This window comes from Apodemus sylvaticus, chromosome 6 (genome assembly GCF_947179515.1).
Source record: "Apodemus sylvaticus chromosome 6, mApoSyl1.1, whole genome shotgun sequence".
NCBI classification, from domain to species: domain Eukaryota; kingdom Metazoa; phylum Chordata; class Mammalia; order Rodentia; family Muridae; genus Apodemus; species Apodemus sylvaticus.
This window is the reverse complement of record NC_067477.1, coordinates 31,480,646-31,500,416: the sequence shown is the minus strand read 5'-3', so window position 1 is coordinate 31,500,416 and position 19,771 is coordinate 31,480,646. Positions and strand designations below refer to the sequence as shown.

The window sequence follows — 19,771 nt, the reverse complement described above, 5'->3', positions numbered from 1 at the left end:
GGGGTATCTGAAGACAGCTACAGTGTACTTACATATAATAAAAAAAAAAATCTTAAAAAAAATACTTATATATACACATATCTGTGCATGCGCGCATACACACACACACACAGATACACATATATACAGTGTCCTATATGCGTGAACCCAAAGACTTATGAATGGAATTTACTTTTCATTACATACATTTATACGTTTTTTTCTGAATATAATTTCATATTTTAATACCCTGTAAATTTTTTCCCTTTATTTTTTCTTAAAGTAGATCTTATATGTAATCCTCTCTTGCCTGGAATTCACTTGCCAGAAAATTTTGTCTTCAACTTGAAGTCATTCTGCCTTTGCTTCCCAAGTACAGGGATCACAGGTGTATACCAATATTCTTGGTCCTTTTTTTCTTTAGGACAGGCCCCACTCTAGTCCAGGCTGGCCTCAACCAGTAATCCTCATCTCTGCCTCCTGAGGGAAGGGATTACACAGTGCTCTACGACAGCTCCAACGAGACTGAGTTTTGACTGTACTGTAATCACTCCAAAGTTCTTTTAGTTCTACCAAAGATTTTTTTTCTTCTTGCTTGCCCCAAAAGTTTTCTATCACTGTTAGCTTAATTTTGTACTTTTAATTTTTTTTTTATGCATCTCACTGTAACCTCAATTAGATAGCTTTTAATCCATTATGTTTAAATATTCCTTAAGACATACAACCATTAACTATTGTTTAATTTATAAAGTTTTAGGAAACCAACAGTTAGATTGAGTTTAAGGAAATAAGTATATATGCTTTAGAGCAACTACTAAGAGAGCAATGAAAATGACTTCTCTGCCCTTCCTGGGCAGGGTGATGGCTCGGTGTTAAGAGCATTTACTTTCCTTGCAGAGAGTTCAGGTTCTATTTATTCCCAGCACCCACATGGCAGCCCACAACCATCTTCAACTCCAAGTTCACAGGATCTGCCACCCACCCTCTCTTGTGCTCTACAGGCACCATGCAGGCATGTGATATACAATCATACATGCAGGCAAGCAGTCATACAACACATAGGAAAAAATTTTAAACAAAAACAAATAAAAACCAGAGTTGCTAGTATATGCAGTTGCAGCACTGTAGTCTGCAGGAGGAAGTCATGTGACTTGCAGGCAGCCCAGCTTCTTAGATGCTCACAGGTCACACCTATAAACTCATGGAGCACAGTTGCCACTCAGAAGTCAAAGCGTTTGTACAAAGATCTTCACTAAAAACCAAAACTCTGCTAGCAATACTTATACAAACCAAGAGACAATTTCAGAAATGATTTTTGCTCCTCAGTAATAATTTTGGTTGATTTTAAAAATGAAATGCAAGAACTGAGGCACTACCTTACAATATTTCTAGTCTACACAGTTTAAGAAACTAAGTCATTCACGGTAAAGTACTAAGTAATCAATCAGACTCGTCAAACCGTATTCTCATGTTTCTCCTCAACATTAACGATCTGGCGACACATTCTATGAGCCTGAAGGGCATTTTCAGTTGAGCTAAACACTCTGATATGTATCTGATGAGAGATTACAAGCCGTAAGTATGAGAAATTTAGGAGTGTATGATATTCAGTGCACCTGCCCACTTGAAATATAACAAAATTCTACTGTAACACAACTGGATAAAAGACATCTTAAGGTATAAATTTAAAGATTACAATAAAGCAAACTATGCATTATGCTTAAGTCACAACAAAAGATTCTCTCAACAAATGACTTCAGCAGTAGCATCTTTAAGTTGGGCATGCTGGCACATTCCTTTAATCCCAGGACTTGGCAGGCAGATCTCTGTAATTTGAGGCTAGCCTGGTCTGAAACCCCGTCTCAAAAAAATACAAAGCACAAAGCAAAATAGCTTCCTTGAGTGCTTCAGTAAATGACCACATACTCCAATGTGCATGGTTAGCACAACTAGATAGCATGGTTTAAAAAGAAACAGAAGGTACAAGGGTGGGTGGGTAGGTGGGTGAGTGGGTAGAAAAGAAGGGGGGAAGAGTTGGGGTAGGGGTGAATATGATTAAAATACATTGCATGCAATTCTCAAATAACTAAATTAAATTTCTGAAAAAGAAATAGCTATCTTGAATTGTCCAAAACACTTAATTACCAACAAGTTTATAAACTCAGCCTTCCCGTACTTATAATTAACTGAGCTGACCCACAAGTGCCAGTGTCACAATGTTTGACTGGTTGCTTACAGCTATGAACTAGCCCGTTCTTTGCATTTTTTTAAGAAGAAAATTACATAGTTTTATAAACTTTAATGTCAAAGCTTAAGCTATCTGATTTGTCATTAACAGCTATTTTGCTCAAATCTTCCATAGTCCTCAAGTTGTTAAATAATACACATAGGAATATCTGCAATTTTAAATTAAATAAATAAAACCAATGTAAGTGCCATGTTCAAGTCTTACCGTAATACTTGAAGCATTCATATGCTGTATCAACTTAGAATCAGGAACAATAACTTGTGGTGCTGTAGCTACAAAATAGAAAAAAAAGGGGGGCATTAACAGACAAGAGTACTTTAGAGGTGCAGGAATGTTATAAAATACCAAAACCTTTTTTTTTTTTTTTTACCTTTTTCATGCTTTTCTTGCATTTTCTATTTTAAAATACTCTCAAACTATTTGCTATTTTAGACTTTTTAAAAATTTTTTTCTATGGAAATCAACAGCTAGAATATATTTATTTTATATTGAAAAACTTTTAAAAAAATGGCAATAACTTCGCCAGGCATCACAGTGCCTGCCTCTGACTCCAGCACTCAGGAAACTGGCAGATAGATCTCTGAGTTCAAGGCCAGCCTGTTCTATATAGTAAGACAGTGTCTAAAAACAACAAACAAATAAAACAACCCTACAACATCCTTTTCCAGCATCTTGACTGCTACCAATCATGGCATTTTAATTAGCTATTTGAAAAAGACAAATCAATGAGTAAGAATGCTTGCTCTAAACAAGCAGGAGGACCTGAGTTAGAGTCTCCAGAACACACATGAAAGCCAGCTACACAGCACGAGCGCGCTCACACCCCTGCTCTCTGTAGGCGATGGGGGCTACCAGGGAGATGAGGCAGACAGGAGAGCTCTAAGCTTGAAGACAGCTAGCCTAGTGTATAGAGAAAAACAACAGAGATCCTGTCTCAAAGTGGAAAGCAAGGATCGACACCTGCTGTTGTCTTCTGACTTCCATGTGTGCACCATGGCACATGAGCACCTACATCTGCGTGTGGCCAGACACCACTCTCAAGTAAGAAACAACGGCAATGTTAGTTAAAAAGCAGAAGTAACTGTTTGACCCCGCAAATTTCAGAGAATACATAGATAATCCCAATATCTTGATATTCTCTGAGTGAAAAAAAATCAGTTTTACTGTATGATGACCTAAAATCCTAGTGCCATGCCTATAGGCAATAGGAGGAACAGTCATCAAAGATGAAAAGCTGGAGATAGACGGCTCCGCGAGCAAAGGCACTTGCCACTAGGCCTAAAAGACCTGAATGGGTGGCATCCTTAGAGCCCACAAGGTAGAAGGAGAGAACAGACTTCTGCAAGTTGTCTTCTGCCTGCCACATGGATACCATGGACCACCACTCCTCCACACACACTAAATTATGTAAATGAATCCTTAAAAAAGATATTTAAAATCTATTAGCTGTAAATAGTAAACCAAATTATACAGGCTTTCTGCTACAATCAACTATTCACTGTGCATTCCACATACTCTCAGATGAAGCAAACGAGTCACCGAACAGTTGTCACCTTAAACTAAGCTTTAATTTACCTGAAGGTTCCTTGCCAGTCAAGTTCATCTAACTACAGTATTCAAAAAATTTTGTAACTCAGTAGATTTTTGTCATATATATAAAAAAAAAAAAAAAAAAAACTATGTATGATGGATCGAGACCCTTTTTTTGTTTTGGAGTTTTTTGAGACAAGTTTTCTCCATGTAGCCCTGTCTGTCCTGAAAATTATTCTGTAGACCAGGCTGGCCTTGAAATCAGAGATCTGCCTGCTTCTGCCTCCTGATTGAATAAAAGTATGGCAAGATTCTTAATTTTTCCAGGGCACAGATTTTCTTCAACTGTGAAATTAAGCTAACAGTTATTCTGCAACACCCCAATAAAGGTTAACACAGCAGGACCTATAACATGACTTGAATATTGTAAACTATGACAGAGTCAATAATGAGTTTTTCTTTCTTTAAATCAAGCATTAAAAGTTGAACTGAAAAATTTCAGACTACCAAAGTTATAAAATGTCTCTGATATTGAAGATTCATGAACAAAACAAACATGTCTTTGAAAGAACATGTTTCATAAACGGCCTTAGATTAAACAATGAATCCACTCATAAATAAATCTGTCTAAGTGGGGATCCCCATTTTCTTTTTTCTTACACGATACATACAAAGTGTGAAGGTCCTTGCCTCCAACCTACCTTTGTGATACAGGGTTTCCTTGTAATGTTTCTGGCGTATGTAACAGCTCAGCTGGCCATAACCTTCTGGGAATCTGTCTCTGCTCCCCACAGGCACGCAGGAACTCCTCTTGCCTCCACACTCTTGGGACTCTATGCCTCTCTACCTGGTCCCTAGCTCAGCTAATTCACATGTTAAAGCTCCCCTCCCAGAGATGCTCTTCACACCTTCTCCCTCTGTTATTTTCTTTTGCTGTTTTTGAGGCAAAGTCTCAAATAGCCCAGGCTGGCTTCCAACTCACTCACTATATAACTAACTGAAGATTACCTCAAATATCTGATCCTGCCTCTTCCTAAAAGCTAGGATTACAAACATGCTCCACAACGCCCAGTTTATGCAGTGGTGGGGATTGAACCCAGGATCTCATGTATACTAGGCAAGCACTCTACCAGTCAATAAAGAAGAAAAGAACAGTCAATATAGATCTCCCAATCCCAGCATCTGTTTAAAAAAGATGATGGATCCATCAAACTTAAAAGTCAAAGGAATACTTTCAAAAGACAAGTGTAATCTGTAAGTCACAACAGGGACCTCTAGCCTTCTCACCTTGCTGTGATGCAGGAATAAGAACCTGTTGGGTCTGTGCTTGCTGAGGTAGTGTTTGCTGAGGTTGCGCTTGCTGCTGCTGCTGGTGGTGGTGGTGGTGCTGCTGCTGCTGCTGGGGTTGGTGCTGCTGCTGAACTTGGAACAAAAGCTGCTGTTCTTCTGAGTGAAACCCATCTACTGCCCTGGACTGCATTAGTTTATTCTCCCACAACTAAGACAAAGAACAGTAAAGACTTCTCAGTGACTTATAGAAAACTCTGGATATATGGACAAAATATTAAGTTATTAGGTGTTTGTAAATTTCTTCCAGAAATAATACAATCACACACATAAAAAAATTAACCAAGTTTTATATAAGGAAAATAAACCTTAATGAGCTTTCATGTTTATTTTACTGAAGAAAATTTTTTTACATTCCAAGAAACTTTCTAGAGTAATTCCTCAGTTAGCAGGTATTATTTAACAGAGTTCCCAGAGTCAAATCCCTGAATAATCACAGCTTTTATCTTTTTACTTCAAAATAATTAAATTGCTTTTATGGAAATTTGCTCAATACAAATTTTCTATCTCTTCAATAGTAGTCAACAGGTGAAATATGAGATTTATGAGAAATAAAGGCACTCTAAATTAAGAAAGGCCAACTTCCTTTCTATTTGTCTAACTGTATAAGTTTAAAAAAAAAAAAACAAACAAACAAAAAAAAAACTGAGGCTGAAATGGTTATCCCAATCCTCTACACCTCTTGAAATGTCCTTTCAATATAAGTTTGACAATCACTTTCTGCTTGGTCACTTCTATAAGCTGTATATATTTAACATAAAAACTCAAAATCTACAATGTTCTAAAATCTGTACCTTTTTGACTCCTGAAAGGATGTCACCACGGGGAAATCGTACCTGATGAAATTTTATTTTATTCAAAAAACCATTAAAATAGTGTGTAAAATTAATTCCTAGCAATGTATAAAAGGTGTGTGTGAAATGTAAAAGAACTTTACTATTTTCAAGTCTGAAAAAAAAAAATGCAAAAAGATAACATTCCTGGATTGGTGATACCTTTCAGATTAGGGATACCCAATTTATATTTTTCTCATTTCACCACAGGGTAAGTTCTATAATGGGAGGAGAGGAAAGAGAGAGCCACCCAAAAGAGAGGAAAATGAAAACTATTTCAGTCTTCCCATAACAAATTTGCTTTCTCCTATGTTTAGAGTTTCACTCCTATAAGAAATAATCCAAGAAAGTAAAATTGTTCCTTTAAAATGTAAAGAAAACCATTTGGTCAGTTGTACACTGAGGCATGTGTGTAAGCATTCTGTTTGTAAGTCCAAGACCTGCTCTTGAGACATTGCTAACTCGGGTTTCTTCGGGATCCTTTCAGAGGCTCCTCTTGTTACAGTCTCAGGACAAAGAAAACCCCTCACCCTTCCCTCTCTATGCGACCTAGATTTATGACTACCTGCTACAACAATTCCAGGGTCTTTCAGTAGTGTTCTGAAGAATGAAGTAAAGTCGGGGTCACAGTAGAACTACTTCCCTAGTAAGCCCAATACTTAGATGCCTGAAATCTATACTTAAAAAAATACTAACCTCTATTCATGGCTATCAGAGTTTAAAGTCAGGGTACACTGAACGCTAGCTGTTATTACTAATCCAGAAATGGCTTTAATTATGTAACAGCATTACATCAGAAGCTGGAAAACCAGTTAATCCTGGTTGGTCTACTAATGTGACTTAATCATGTTAACATTTCGCACACATTTTCCTCATCTAAAATTAAAGGAAAATTCATTTAGATTATTTTTAAACTTCTAGCCAATAATAAGAGGCTTTTACAAATCCCACATTAAAAGCAACTTCCTAGAGCAAAGAAGTACTTCCTAAGAGTCCAAATTTTATCTGGCTGATCTCTGCAAAGACAGGAGGAGGGATGGGAGGGGGGAGGGAAAGAGGGAGGGAGGGAGAGATAGAGAAACCAACTCCCACAAATTACCTAACCTCCACATGCGCATGGTGATACACACACATGCATATGCAAACACACAGACAAAATACAGTTTTTCTTTTAAAACAAAATCAAAATATGAAGTAGAACTGTCAGTGTTTTAGAAACTATTTTTTAGACTAGACAGAGTGGCACATACCTTAAACCACAGCACTTGGGATGCAGAGGCATGTGGATTTCTATGAGTTCAAGGCCAGCCTAGTCTACATAGATAGTTCCAGAGATTCTGCCTCAAGAGGCAGAAAGAGTTTTACAGCCTAAGTTTCTAACTGAGGAGGTGATGAAGAAGATCCAAACTAGTTCTTTTTTGGGGGGTTGTTTTGTTTTGTTTTGGATTTGGTTTTTTCGAGACAGGGTTTCTTTGTATAACCCTGGCTGTCCTGGAACTCACTCTGTAGACCAGGCTGGCCTCGAACTCAGAAATCCGCCTGCCTCTACCTCCCAGAGTGCTGGGATTACAGGTGTGCGCCACCACCACCCGGCTCCAAACTAGTTCTTAAAGTACATTTTCTAACAGTTTCCAATTCCCAACCCATCATAAGTTATTTTTTTTTTAAAGATTTATCTTATTATTTGTTGGTGTGTGAATGCATATCACACGCTTGTGGCTGCCCTCACTAACCAGAGAGGGTGTAGAATGCCCTGGAAGTGGAGTTACAGGCAGCTGTGGGCTGGCTGTTGGTTCTAGGTACAAACTGTAGGTTCTGTGTGCAGATGACTGAGCCATCTCTCTAGCCCCTTTTCAACTTTCCTAAATTCAATGTTTTATTGTTATTACCATCAACTGGTTATGAGCCCACCATTCCAATGATGCCCCTCAAACAGATAAACAGAAATACTGTGGACATGTAATGTGCGCCTGAGTACATGCTCTACTCCCCTACTTCCGCCTGTCAAGGACCGAGCAAACAAAATTCATAACTGAGAAAGTTCACAGTGTATTTCAGTAGTAAGAGTGCTTGCCCAGTTAGCATGAAATGAGAATCACAAACCCAGAACTACAAGAAAATAAGGAAAAAGAAAGGAGAGGAGCAATAAAATCTTTTTTTAAAAAAGGGGGGGGTGGGCTGGAGAGATGGCTCAGCACTGACTGCTCTTCCAGAGGTCCTGAGTTCAAATCTTAGCAACCACATAGTGGCTCACAACCATTTGTAATAGGATCTGATGCCCTCTTCTGGTGTGTCTGAAGACAGCTACAGTGTACTCACACACATAAAATAAATAAAATCTTTGAAAAAAAAAAATAATCCCAGCATTTGGGAGGCAGAGGCAGGCAGATTTCTGAGTCAAGGCCCAGCCTGGTCTACAAAAAACCCTTTCTCAAACAACAACAACAACACCCCCCCCCCCAAAAAAAAACGGAAGAGGAGGAGGGAAGTCGAGGGGAGAAGAGGAGCGCTAATTCTGAGGTAGGATCCCAGACTTAGTCTATGAGTAGGTTAAATAAGAAGTGAGCGAGCCACAAGCCATAATGAATTGCCCAGGTTATTTTGTGATGTTTGCAAAAGTACAGCTGTATTAAATTCGAAATCAATGCTTTTCAAATAGAGGACATCAATCTACTAGTGGATCATAAAAAGTCAATGCTGAGCCAGGTGTGGTTGTGCATGCCTTTAATCACAGTACTCAAAGAGACAGAGGCAGGCAGATCTGTGAGTTTGAGGCCAGCCTGGTCTATAAAGTAAGTCCAAGATAGCCAGGTTTCTGTTACACAGAGAAACCCAGTTCCTGCATAATGTATAGATTATATGATATATATGCATATAACCTATAATATAGTCATCCTTATATATGTGAAAATATACCACAAATCTAAACTTGACTCAAATGATTTTTTTCTCTACATACATATTCATCATAAACGTTTAATTTGTAAATTATATACAGTGCAATAAAACAGAACCAACTAGAAGGATATTCTATGACAAAAAGCCATGTGATTGTGGTCTCTTTCTCAAAGTACCTTATTGAATGTCTGTAGCTTCTCATAGGTATATAAAATACAATGACTATGTGATAAGATTTAGGTGAAGTACACAGATACTCTGTTAGGTTATCTGAACATACACACTATAACATTGCACAGATATTCTGGCAACTGGGTGGACATTAAATGATTAATAATGTGTAAGCTGGACAGAGAAATGACTCAGACTGGAGATGATAGAACTGGTTGGGAAGAGTTTCATCATTCTGGTCAGAATGCACACAACCTACAACTCACAAACTGCTTATTTCTGGATTACTTAATATTTTTCTAACAAAGCTGACCAATCAAAACATCAAAAAATAAGATCAGGATCTGGAGAGAAGGCTTAGCAGTTAAAAGCACTTGCTGCTCTTTCAGAGGTCCCAGGTTCAATTACCAGTAGTCACATGACTGCTCTTAATGGTCTGTGTAACCCCAGTTCTAAGGAATTCAATGCCATCCACAAACACCAAGCACAAACGATGTAGACATACATGCAAGCAAAACACACACACACACATACATACACACGCGCACACACACACACACACACACATTTTTTTTTTTTTTAAAGAAAGACTGTAGGTAAGGAGAAACTAGCACACTATTTTTAAAAACAGCAGCTTGGCCCCATTCTCTGACCCCAGTTAAGTCAGATCTTGGGTAGAGGCTTAGTGTGGCCCATTTGCCAGACTCGCTGCTACTGTAACTGGCACTGTATTTCTTACAGGACTAAGCTACTTTCTGTCAAATAACCTTAGCTCTCTCTTGATGTGCAGTTTCTAAGATGAAGCAGATCAAAGTTCCACCGCCCCAAAGAAAGGCAGTCACTTAGGCTGAACATGCTGACACCTGCCTATAATCGATAGAAAATAGGAGGAGATAGAGACAGATGCAGGTGGATCTGTGTTCAAGGCCAGCCAGGGCTCCAAAGAGAGACCCTGATTCATTGTTGGGTTTTCTGTTTTCTTTTCTTTGGGAAGGAAGGAAGTTAATCCCTGTGCTATTAGAGATAGTTCTACTTTTGAATGAATTCCTTCATGAAGACATTATTTTACCTGGTACTTAACAGATAACTAGGATTTTACCAGCCATTTAGTATTAAGTTCAAAGAAAGATTGTAAAAGTAAACTAATGTTTATTAGAATTCTGTTTCCTGTATAGCATGTTACTGGCATTTGAGGCAGAGCATATCTGTATCATACAAGATGGTCCCACAGGAAACACAGCATTCCTAGTCTTTGCCTACTAAATGACAAAGGTGTTGGCTAGTCTTGACATATGAACATGGTCCCACATACTGCCAAAAGCTCTGCAGGGGTTGGGCTAGTCAATCAAGATTCAGAACTTAGCAATCATAAATGTTCTAGTAACCTAACAAATACAAAAATAATGCCATATAACGAAACACCAGGCTTATACCATCAAGTGAAGTTTGATTTATTCCCCTAATGTTTATATTTTACTTTTATTTTTAAAAAAGGTTCATGCGGGGCTGGAGAGATGGCTCAGCAGTCTCTTCTGACTGCTCTTCTGAAGGTCCTGTGTTCAAATCCCAACAACTACATGGTGGCTCACAACCATCTGTAATGAGATCTAAGACCCTCTTCTGGGGTATCTGAAGACAGCTACAGTGCACTTACATATAATCAATAAATCTTTAAAAAAAAAAAAGGTTCATACATTCACCAGCTTTGTCGGCGTGCATGTATGTCTAATACCCACAAAAGTCAGACGGCACTGGATTCCCTGAAAATGGAGTTATGGATGATTGTGAGCCTCCATGTGGGTACTGAGAATGGAATATGGGTCCTCCGTAAAAGCAACACATCCTCTTAACTGCTCAACAATCTCTCCAGCTCTTCAATTTCACTTCTCCACAATTTTTTTTAAAGATTTATTTATTTATCAGGCATATATAAGTATACTGTAGCTCTCTTCAGACACACCAGAAGAGAGCATCAGATCTTATTACAGATGTGATTGCTGGGAATTGAACTCAGGACCTCTGGAAGAACAGTCAATGCTCTTAACCACTGAGTCATCTCTCCAGCCCCACAATTTATCACCACAATTTAACTTTATCAAAAAAATTCTAAGTTCTAAATATCAACTGATAAAATAATGTTATACTGTTTTGGCAATAGTAATGCTGAATTAGGAATACTGAATTGTGAAGTATTTCTTTGCTTAGAAAATTGGAAGAGCTCTTTTCATTTTATTTACTCCCTTTCCCACAAGTAAACTATCAATTCTGGCATACCCACACTTCAGCAATTTTTGCCTTCGTATCCAAAGCTGACATGACAAAAATTCAGCTTCTGTTCCCAAAAAGACTGAGGTGTACAACTGTATGTGTTACTGAGCCAGTATAATAACTAAATTTTAATTCTATAGAGGTTAAAGGCATATATAGACATTATCCCCTCCTTCTTAGAGAAAAAGAACCTGAAGAACAAGAAGTTGGGCAAGTTATCCAAGATCCACAAACAGCAGGAGGCAGAAGTGGGATGCTCACAGGAGCGTCCACCACAGCGTCCACGAGCACTGCGCCCGGGGTCTGCCCTCGCCTCTCATTTAGCCAGTTCCTTCCTCTACTTGTTTCATATGATCTTTGGGGAAGCTGGGTTCCCTAACATCTTTTGGAAGCTCCAAAATAAAATTACTTGTCTATTTTATCCAGAAGATGGGTACTCTATACAAACAGGGGAATCATTTAAAATTTCTAGCCCAGCACATTGCTAGAGAACAGGCACTTCACAGTTTGAGTCACAAGTAAATTCTGGCCATCCTTTGACAAGGGCTCTTAACTAAAAGATGGTAGAAATGTGAATTTAGGTCTTTCATCACATGGCACACCTAGGATCTCACATTTCCACTCCCTAGTAGCTAAATGTTCTTGTTAAAGGAACAGAAAGCAGGTAACTATTCAATTTATAGTTTAGGTATTAATATCAGTGTATCAAGCATCTATATATAATTAGGATATATTTAGAAAAGTGTTTCTCAACTTGTGATTTTGCTACCACTTCCTTAGGAAGATTAGCAATAAAAACATTTCTGAATGAACCCAACTAAAGGGTGCAACTGGCAGAAGTCAGTTATCTGCTAACATTCTATATGCAGCTATTAACCAATCAGTCCAACTCGTCAAATGCACCAAAGCTTAGGGACTAAACTAGAGGCATATAACCTGAATTTTCAGACTCGTTCCTAACTGAGGATTCCATTTTATCAGCAGACACAAAGGGTTACGAATGCGGCGCACTGGCATAGCACAGGCTGGCTTGTGCAAGACTCCTGGGCGGATGGAGAATAATGGAAGGGGGAAATGAGAATGGGGGTTTGGAATCGCATGGATTACAGTTGGAGTTGCGCCTGCTATTTAGATATAGGTAGCCCTGAAAGATTGGTTTATCATTCACCTTTGAGTTTTTGTTTTCAGTTTTAGTGATTTTGGTTTTCTGAGACAGCCTCACTATGTAGCCCTTACATTGTGCTAATTTTCCTACCTTTCCTTCCTTAGTTGCTATATTTACTTTGAAGAGGATTTCTAAAGTATCTTTCCCATCCAGTCACGTGTCAATACACACTCCATCTAAACAGACTGTATTTATTCCTTCCCCAGCTTCCATAGTTTACACACGTGTTAAGTGAACTCTTAATACATCAGGACTCATCTAAATAATTGGGCTGGGCTTGTTCTGTTTTGCTTTTTAAATGACATTTCCTACAGTATCTAGTTAATCTTTAAATTATATGCAATCTCACCATGCACCTCAGTTCACCATCTAATTTACCGCTGTATCTGATAGCCTTAGCAACCTTGATAATCTGTGAAACAGTTACAAAAGGAAAAGGGTCAGAGCTAATTCACAAAGCCCATTATAAGTCACAAAACACATTGAAATGTAAGAAAGGAAAAAAAAAGTAAGTTTCAGTGAAATGAGTAACACCCACTGGAGAGAAGTACAGATGTCATTACTGCTCAAGGACACAGTGTTAGAGTGCCTCTTAGACACAGGCCTGGGGAGAGCGTGGGCCGCACAGAGTGTCTGCGTTACCTGAGGAATAATATGATCCATGGGATAAGGAAAGAAGCAAGGGATGCTAACATTGTTAGCAAGAAAATCTGAATAGCTCAATGTGGTAAAAATCACTAGCCACATGTAGTGATTTAAATTAAGTAAAATTAACAAAAATGTATTCCTCAGTTCTTCTAATCACATTGCAAATGCTTAACAGCCACATGCAGCTGTGCAGCAGATGACAGACACAGAGCACTTCCATCACTGCAGAAAGCCCTGGACAACACCAGTGTCTAATTTAAATCTAGGGCACATTCTGAAAATTCTAATGAGGTCCTGAAGAAATTTAGTGCAGAGAATTAAGTTCATTCTGGTCTAACAGCTTTAACTCTTAGTACAACCCAAGGTATAAGAGTACGTCCCACTTAACAATATCAAAATTAGTACTGATATGATTCAGGAGCCACATGTTAAAAGTGGTTCAACTAAATATTTAATTGAGTGCTGGCTACACGTTCTAAGTATTATGGTAGAAACTGAAGATTAAATGTTAAATGAGTTATTTTCAAATGTAAGAAACATGCCAATGAAGACACTTGATTTTTTCCAAGACAACTTAATTTCTTTGACTAGAATGTTTAACAGCTACTGGGACCAGTCAGAGGATAGAATTCTCCAAACTGTCAACCTACAAAGCCAGAGAAAATAATAAAGACCCCAGATTGACCCCATACCCTAATCAATTAAAGTTTTACAGACTCATTTCTATAACTCTAGAAATTGTATCTTTTACATAATGTCACAGAAAAGACAACTACTGAGTACAGCAAAGTGTTAAACATTCCCCAGTACACTAAGAACCAAGGTAAGCTTGTCTATCTACTCTTCATATAATTATACGTTAAATCATGTTGTCCCCACGTTGTTCCCAACCCTGTTCCAGAGGCATTCTCCGACTCTTTAGGCATTCCATGTCTCCCTGTGGCAGCTAAGCTTCTTTCCTTATCCCATGGATCATATTATTCCTCAGGTAACGCAGACACTCTGTGCGGCCCACGCTCTCCCCAGGCCTGTGTCTAAGAGGCACTCTAACACTGTGTCCTTGAGCAGTAATGACATCTGTACTTCTCTCCAGTGGGTGTTACTCATTTCACTGAAACTTACTTTTTTTTCCCTTTCTTGCATTTCAAGAATACTTATTGAATATTCTAGAAGTTGTCCAATGGTACTTAAACATATTAAGATATATTTCATCACCACACTAAGGCTCAGACTTTATAGCTGTGATGATTTGAGCACAGCTGTAAAGAAGCTGTTGCCAATTTCTAAACCAACAGTTATGTCTTCTGGCCTTGGGCCCATTTACCTCTTTTTAATTTTTTGTTATTTTGAATATGTATGATGGGGGGGGGTGTGCACATGCCAAAGAGCACAAGTCAAAGGACAATTTTAGAAAATCAGCTTCTGTTCTATTTATCTTTTTCCAAAAATTACTGAGGACTTCAAATAAATCGAGATACTTTTAATGTTAAGTTTAAAATGTAAAGTCTAGGTTTGTATAAATGACACCAACTTTTCCAGAATTAACTGGAAAGAAAAAGCTGGTAAGACTTACAGAAGTTGGATCTCTCATTTGCCTCAGTATTTCCCTGGTTTTCATTCAAGGGTAGAAAGAAAAATTTCTCATACAGTTACACAATTGAGAAAGCAAATGATAGTTTAAAATATTAAAACTTCAGCAATATACAATCTCAACCTGCATACTGTTGTGTTAGAATGGTGGATCTTCCAACAATCACTAAAAATAAAGTGTGAAGATCTTTTGAATGTTCGCACATTTCACTATGCAGCAGAGTATACACATATTTTCAGAATAGTCATCAGCACAGTAAATATACCTTAAGGAACTCTGCTGCACATCAACAGAATCTAAAACAAAGTTATGGTAAGCACTGTGCATTTAAGTTGCTGAACTGAGCTAGCAACTTTTGTCAGTGGACAATTTTTGTATGGGGTTTCGGGCTGGTCAACAGGCTCCTGGGATCCAGTCTCCATCCCCAAACACTGGGGAGACAGGCACATGTGGTCATACCTGCCTTGTATGTGGTGCAGGAGATGTGAGCTCAGGTCCTTTTAATTTCAGAACAAGTGCTCTTACTCGATGAGTAAGTGAAAGAATAATAAACTATGAAATTTTCAAATTGGGTACTTAGTCCAGCGAGTACAAAAATCCTCCACATTCATGTCATGTTTCACCAGGAAACACAGGAGCTGTATGTGTACAAGTGTTTTACCTACATGAATGCCTGTGCACCACTTGTGAGCTGATTGATGCCTGTGGCGGCCAAAAGGGCACATCTCCTGGGACTGTACTTACAGACCACTGTGAGCCACCATGTGGGCGCTGTGAATCGATCCCAGTTCCTATGGAAGAACAGCCAGAGCTCTTAAGCGCTGAGCCATCTCTCCAGTACACACACATATGCCATTTTAAAAATCTAAGTATTCATGCATAAACCCAAGAGGAAAAACTAGCTCTCGGTGTTGAATGCATAAAAGGAGCATTTAGTATACATAAAAGGATTTTACTCTAGTACCTACATTCTTTTATCAAGCATTTGTTCAATCCCTCTAATACAAACGAATTTTAGAATACAAACAGATTAAGAATACAAATAAATTAAATACTATTACTAACATGTCAAGCAATTGGACCATAAAATATCACATGTGAACAAGTAAGGCTATTATTAGGCATTCTGATAGGTATTCGCTGTACTTACTACACTTAACCCTGAGAACAGCCGCCCAATGAGTCTGTACTACCAATTCCTATCTTACAGGGAAGGAAGCTGAAATATAAGCCATCTACCTACCCAGTTAGAGGAAGTATAGATGGCACAACTGTCTCCCCTTAAAGTCAAACATTCATCCTATAGAAAGGTTACTTATTGCTGAAATATTCTTTTAAAAAGACATAAACTCACAGTTTTTAGTTCCATCAGGACCTGTTCATCCACTCCATCATCCAGAAAAATGTCTCGTACATCATTAATAACATCTTCAATCACAGATCTATACAATTTAGGCTTTAAAGGAAAAATAAGATTCAATAAAAGACTGATTTCAAGATTTTAACAGGCTTTGAGAATTTCTTAATTAAATAAAATATCTAATCCTTAAATACAAACCATTTGGCCAACTATCTAAAATTTATTTTAAATTGTGACTTTAAAGATACTGCCATCCTAACCGGGCAGCGGTGGTGCACACCCTTTGATCCCAGCACTTGGGAGGCAGAAGCAGGCAGATTTGAGTTCAAGGCCAGCCTCATCTACAGAGTAAGTTCCAGGACAGCCAGGGCTACACAGAGAAACCCTGTCTCAAAAATAAAAAAAGAAAAAGAAAAAAAAATACTGCCATCCTAAGTCAGCCTTTATCACTCTGGAGGAGAGACAGGAAGATATCAGAGTTCTACACTAGCCTGATCTGTATACAAAGACCCCTTCTTCAAAGCAAAACATGTATTTTGCCCCCATTAAACTAAATTTGATAACAAGATAAAAGGGTAAGGCTGGACAATGTAGTTCATAAACCAAAGTTCTTTACACACAGGCGACACAAATTCCACTTCTAATTTCCTTGATTGTGACCAAAACATCTAACATCAGGATTACTCTCATGGTCACGCCTAGGTCGCACTAACCAAGCGGGCTTAATTAACACCTGTCCCATCTCAGCCTTTCCAGCCTTTTTGTTCAGTAGGCATCCTCTGGTCATTCGCAGCAGTCTCATCAGTATTTGATTATACAAAATGACCTTTTTTCCCTGCCCCCGGTCTGTACCTTCAAGCTACACCCCTAAACTCTACATTGACCATGTAATTTTAAATTGGTGGGATAAATTTCCAGCAAACCAGATGTTCTAATGTTTCTGAAAACACCCTAAAACCATTTCCTTAGAGATTCCAACACTGAGGCACAAAATTTCGTTCTTTTGCTACTATCTAATCATTCAGCAACTAGCCTACAACTCAAATTCAGAAGCACTATTGGAAAAAGGAAAATGCTTAAACTCTGAACTTCACTTGAGCTAGCTTTTCTTTATTGCATACAAGGTCATTTAGATCTTTCCTTTTAAAACAGTATTCCAAACTCTGAAACTGGCAAATTAGAGACTGCATGTAGCAGTATCAAGTGATTAACTGGAAAGTTCCTTTTAGAAGATGATAATTTTTGAAACAATATTAGGTAACCTACGTGGACTATTTTTTTATACTAGATACCATGTTAGCTGCTGGTAAAATCAAAACCACCACCTCATCTCTAATTCTTAGGACTCAGTTTAGGCTGTACCTCTTCATTTACTCTGCATACACACCAATCAATGGACTATGCGCACAGATCTCACAGGGACGCTGCAGTCACTGTCTCTTTGAAAAGCTTCATGCCCTGGGTATTCAGAAAACACTACCAAATTCAAGTCCTCTTCGGGAAACATTTAATATACAACGCATTTTTTAAGCCGATCATGTTGACCGTATCTCCTCCAAGAAGAAAGAGGGGGGAAAAAAAAAGAACCTATCTGATCTAAAACGATTTAAAATTAAACTCTATAAATAAAGGGAAGGGAAAAAGAACAAAACGAGGCTGCACTTCTGGCCTACTTCCCGCTACAAACAAAGGCAGTACACTCTCGCTGCCACAGCAAAACACTCGGGTTCGTGACAACAGCCTCTCCCGGCTCCGGAGCGAGATTTCGGCGTGAAGGGAGCCTGGAAATCAACTGAGCTCCGCACGCCGGCGCCTCTCGCCTCGGGAGCACGCACCTCCCAGCCCCGCGCTCAGCAGCTCTCTCTATTTAAAGCCGGATCTGGTGTTTAAATGGAGAGGCGGTGACGTAGGCCTGAAAAGCACCTTCCCATCCTGGCAGAGTCTATATTAGAGAGCGGCAATGGCTCTATATAAACAGGGCAGCCAAAGGGAGGAGGACCACACGGCGCAGGCACTGAAAAGCAGGGTAACCGTCCGCAGCCATGATGGATCGACCCGAGTCGCCAACGGTACAGTGTCGGGCAGTCGCAGGCTGCTCTGCGGCGTTTGGGACCGGGAAAAACAAAAAAACAAACAAAATACCAAAGAAACAAACAAACAAAACAAAAAAAAAAAAACGAAAATTGTGTTTTATTGTCATAATAAAAAGAATCAAGAGTTGGGTGGCCTAGTGATCACACTGCGTTGGTGACTCTTTAAAAGGTTATTTTTATGTGACTGCTTTTTGCAAACCTACGTGATCGCAAGTAACCAAAAACAGGGAGCAGTGGGAAGAAGTACGCAAATTTCAAGGCGAAAAGGGGACTCTTGGGCCACTCACTGTAGGCTTTGTTTGTTCTGGTGCTTTTGCTAGTCGAAGATACCGCGGGGGTTTTGCTTCCCCTTCGCCATTTTACCCACTGGGGAGGAACCGAGATAAGTGCTTTCCAACCTTCATTTTTTTTTCTTGTCTTTTTTTTTTCTTCCTTTCGGAGGATTAGTAAAATCGGCCCCAATGGAGGCTTCCCAAAGCACCACCTCCAGAGAGCCCCTGAAGGCACGCCCGGCCTTGGCGACGTGCGAGCGGCTCCCCAGACGCGGGGCTCGCCCCGCAGCCGCTCCGGGGGGCTGGCCGGGTCCGGGCCCCGCGTGGGGCCGCTGCCCGCCTGTCCGCGCCCCGGGGTCGGCAGCCAGGGCCCAACGGCCTGCGTGGCCCGCCCCGCGGCGCTCCCGGCCCCGCCGCCCTCCGCCCGCCAGCCCGCGGCGCCCCCCCCCCCGCCCAGCCCGGCCCGCGGCGGGCAGCGGCGGTGGAGGGCGGAGGGGACCGGGTCGGGAGCGCCGCCTCGCCCGGGCCCGCCCCCGCCCGCCCCGGCCGTTGCCTGCCGCCGGAACCTTCGCAGCCCCCGCCGGCCACCGCACCACGTCCTTACCACGGTGTTTGTGTTTGCCGAGTTCGCCATTTCCACACACAACACAAACAAGAGGGAACGAGATATAAAAGGAAAAAAAAAAAGGAAAAAAAAAAGGAAAAATAAAACTGAGACCCGGAGGGTGACCCAAGTCACCCGCACGAGTGGGGCAAAAATTTCTCAACAAAACCGATCCAGAAAGAGTGAGAGGCGGGAGACCAGGAGGAGGGGGGCACTCCTCCCGCAGCTAAAGACCTCGAGAATCGCCTAAAGGAAAAAAATGAAAAAAAAAATTAGCCACGACCCCTTAGGGGGTTAGGGGGCGTCACCCGCTCCCCACTCGGCGCCGAGGAGGGAAACCAACACCGGTCACCGCTCCCCGCGCCACCGCTGCCGCCACCGGCTGCAGCTCCAGCCGTCCGGTCCGCCTGCTTCTCCCCTTTATATAGCGAGCCAACAAGCTGCGCGAGCCGCCGCCGTCGCAGCCGCCGAGAGACAGGGCGGAGGGAGGGAGGGGCGGAAAGGGCGGGGGCAGCGGGGGGCGGGGCTGAGCTCGAGACACCGCGAGAACCGCGTGCGCACGCGCGCCGGGGCGTCGCCGGGCCCGGGATTGGGGGTGGGTGGGCGGGGCCGCAGGGCCTGGAGTAAAGAAAGCGCGCCGCCGCCTCCCCCCGCCCCCAGTCTCGCGCGATCACGTGGTCGGCACCCTAGCGGAAGCGCTCCGCGGCGGTGGTCCCCGGCGCGTTGGCGGGCTGACCGGGAGGCGTCACTGGAGGAGGCCGGTT

At 40.7% G+C, this 19,771-nt stretch overlaps 1 protein-coding gene and 1 non-coding gene across 4 annotated transcripts in view; both read right to left on the bottom strand.

Moving 5' to 3' along the window:
* Gtf2a1 (general transcription factor IIA subunit 1) overlaps positions 1 to 19,484 on the bottom strand; it is a 34,687-nt gene extending 15,203 nt beyond the window's left edge. For 2 of the 3 annotated variants that reach the window (XM_052185299.1, XM_052185302.1), the window contains exons 1-4: positions 19,008 to 19,484; positions 16,033 to 16,134; positions 5,045 to 5,255; positions 2,432 to 2,499 (exon numbers count right to left, since the gene is read on the bottom strand). In XM_052185299.1, coding sequence (XP_052041259.1) covers positions 2,432 to 2,499; positions 5,045 to 5,255; positions 16,033 to 16,134; positions 19,008 to 19,037 — 411 coding nt within the window. In that variant the 5' untranslated portion in view covers positions 19,038 to 19,484. Of the gene's footprint in view, positions 1 to 2,431; positions 2,500 to 5,044; positions 5,256 to 15,343; positions 15,470 to 16,032; positions 16,135 to 19,007 lie in introns of those variants that run through there. The other variant, XM_052185300.1, reaches the window with a different exon arrangement.
* On the bottom strand, positions 3,307 to 3,450 carry LOC127688262 (small nucleolar RNA SNORA79). Its single transcript, XR_007978657.1, has one exon. It is a non-coding gene; the product is annotated as a small nucleolar RNA SNORA79 (small nucleolar RNA).
* Positions 19,485 to 19,771: the final 287 nt, after the last annotated feature.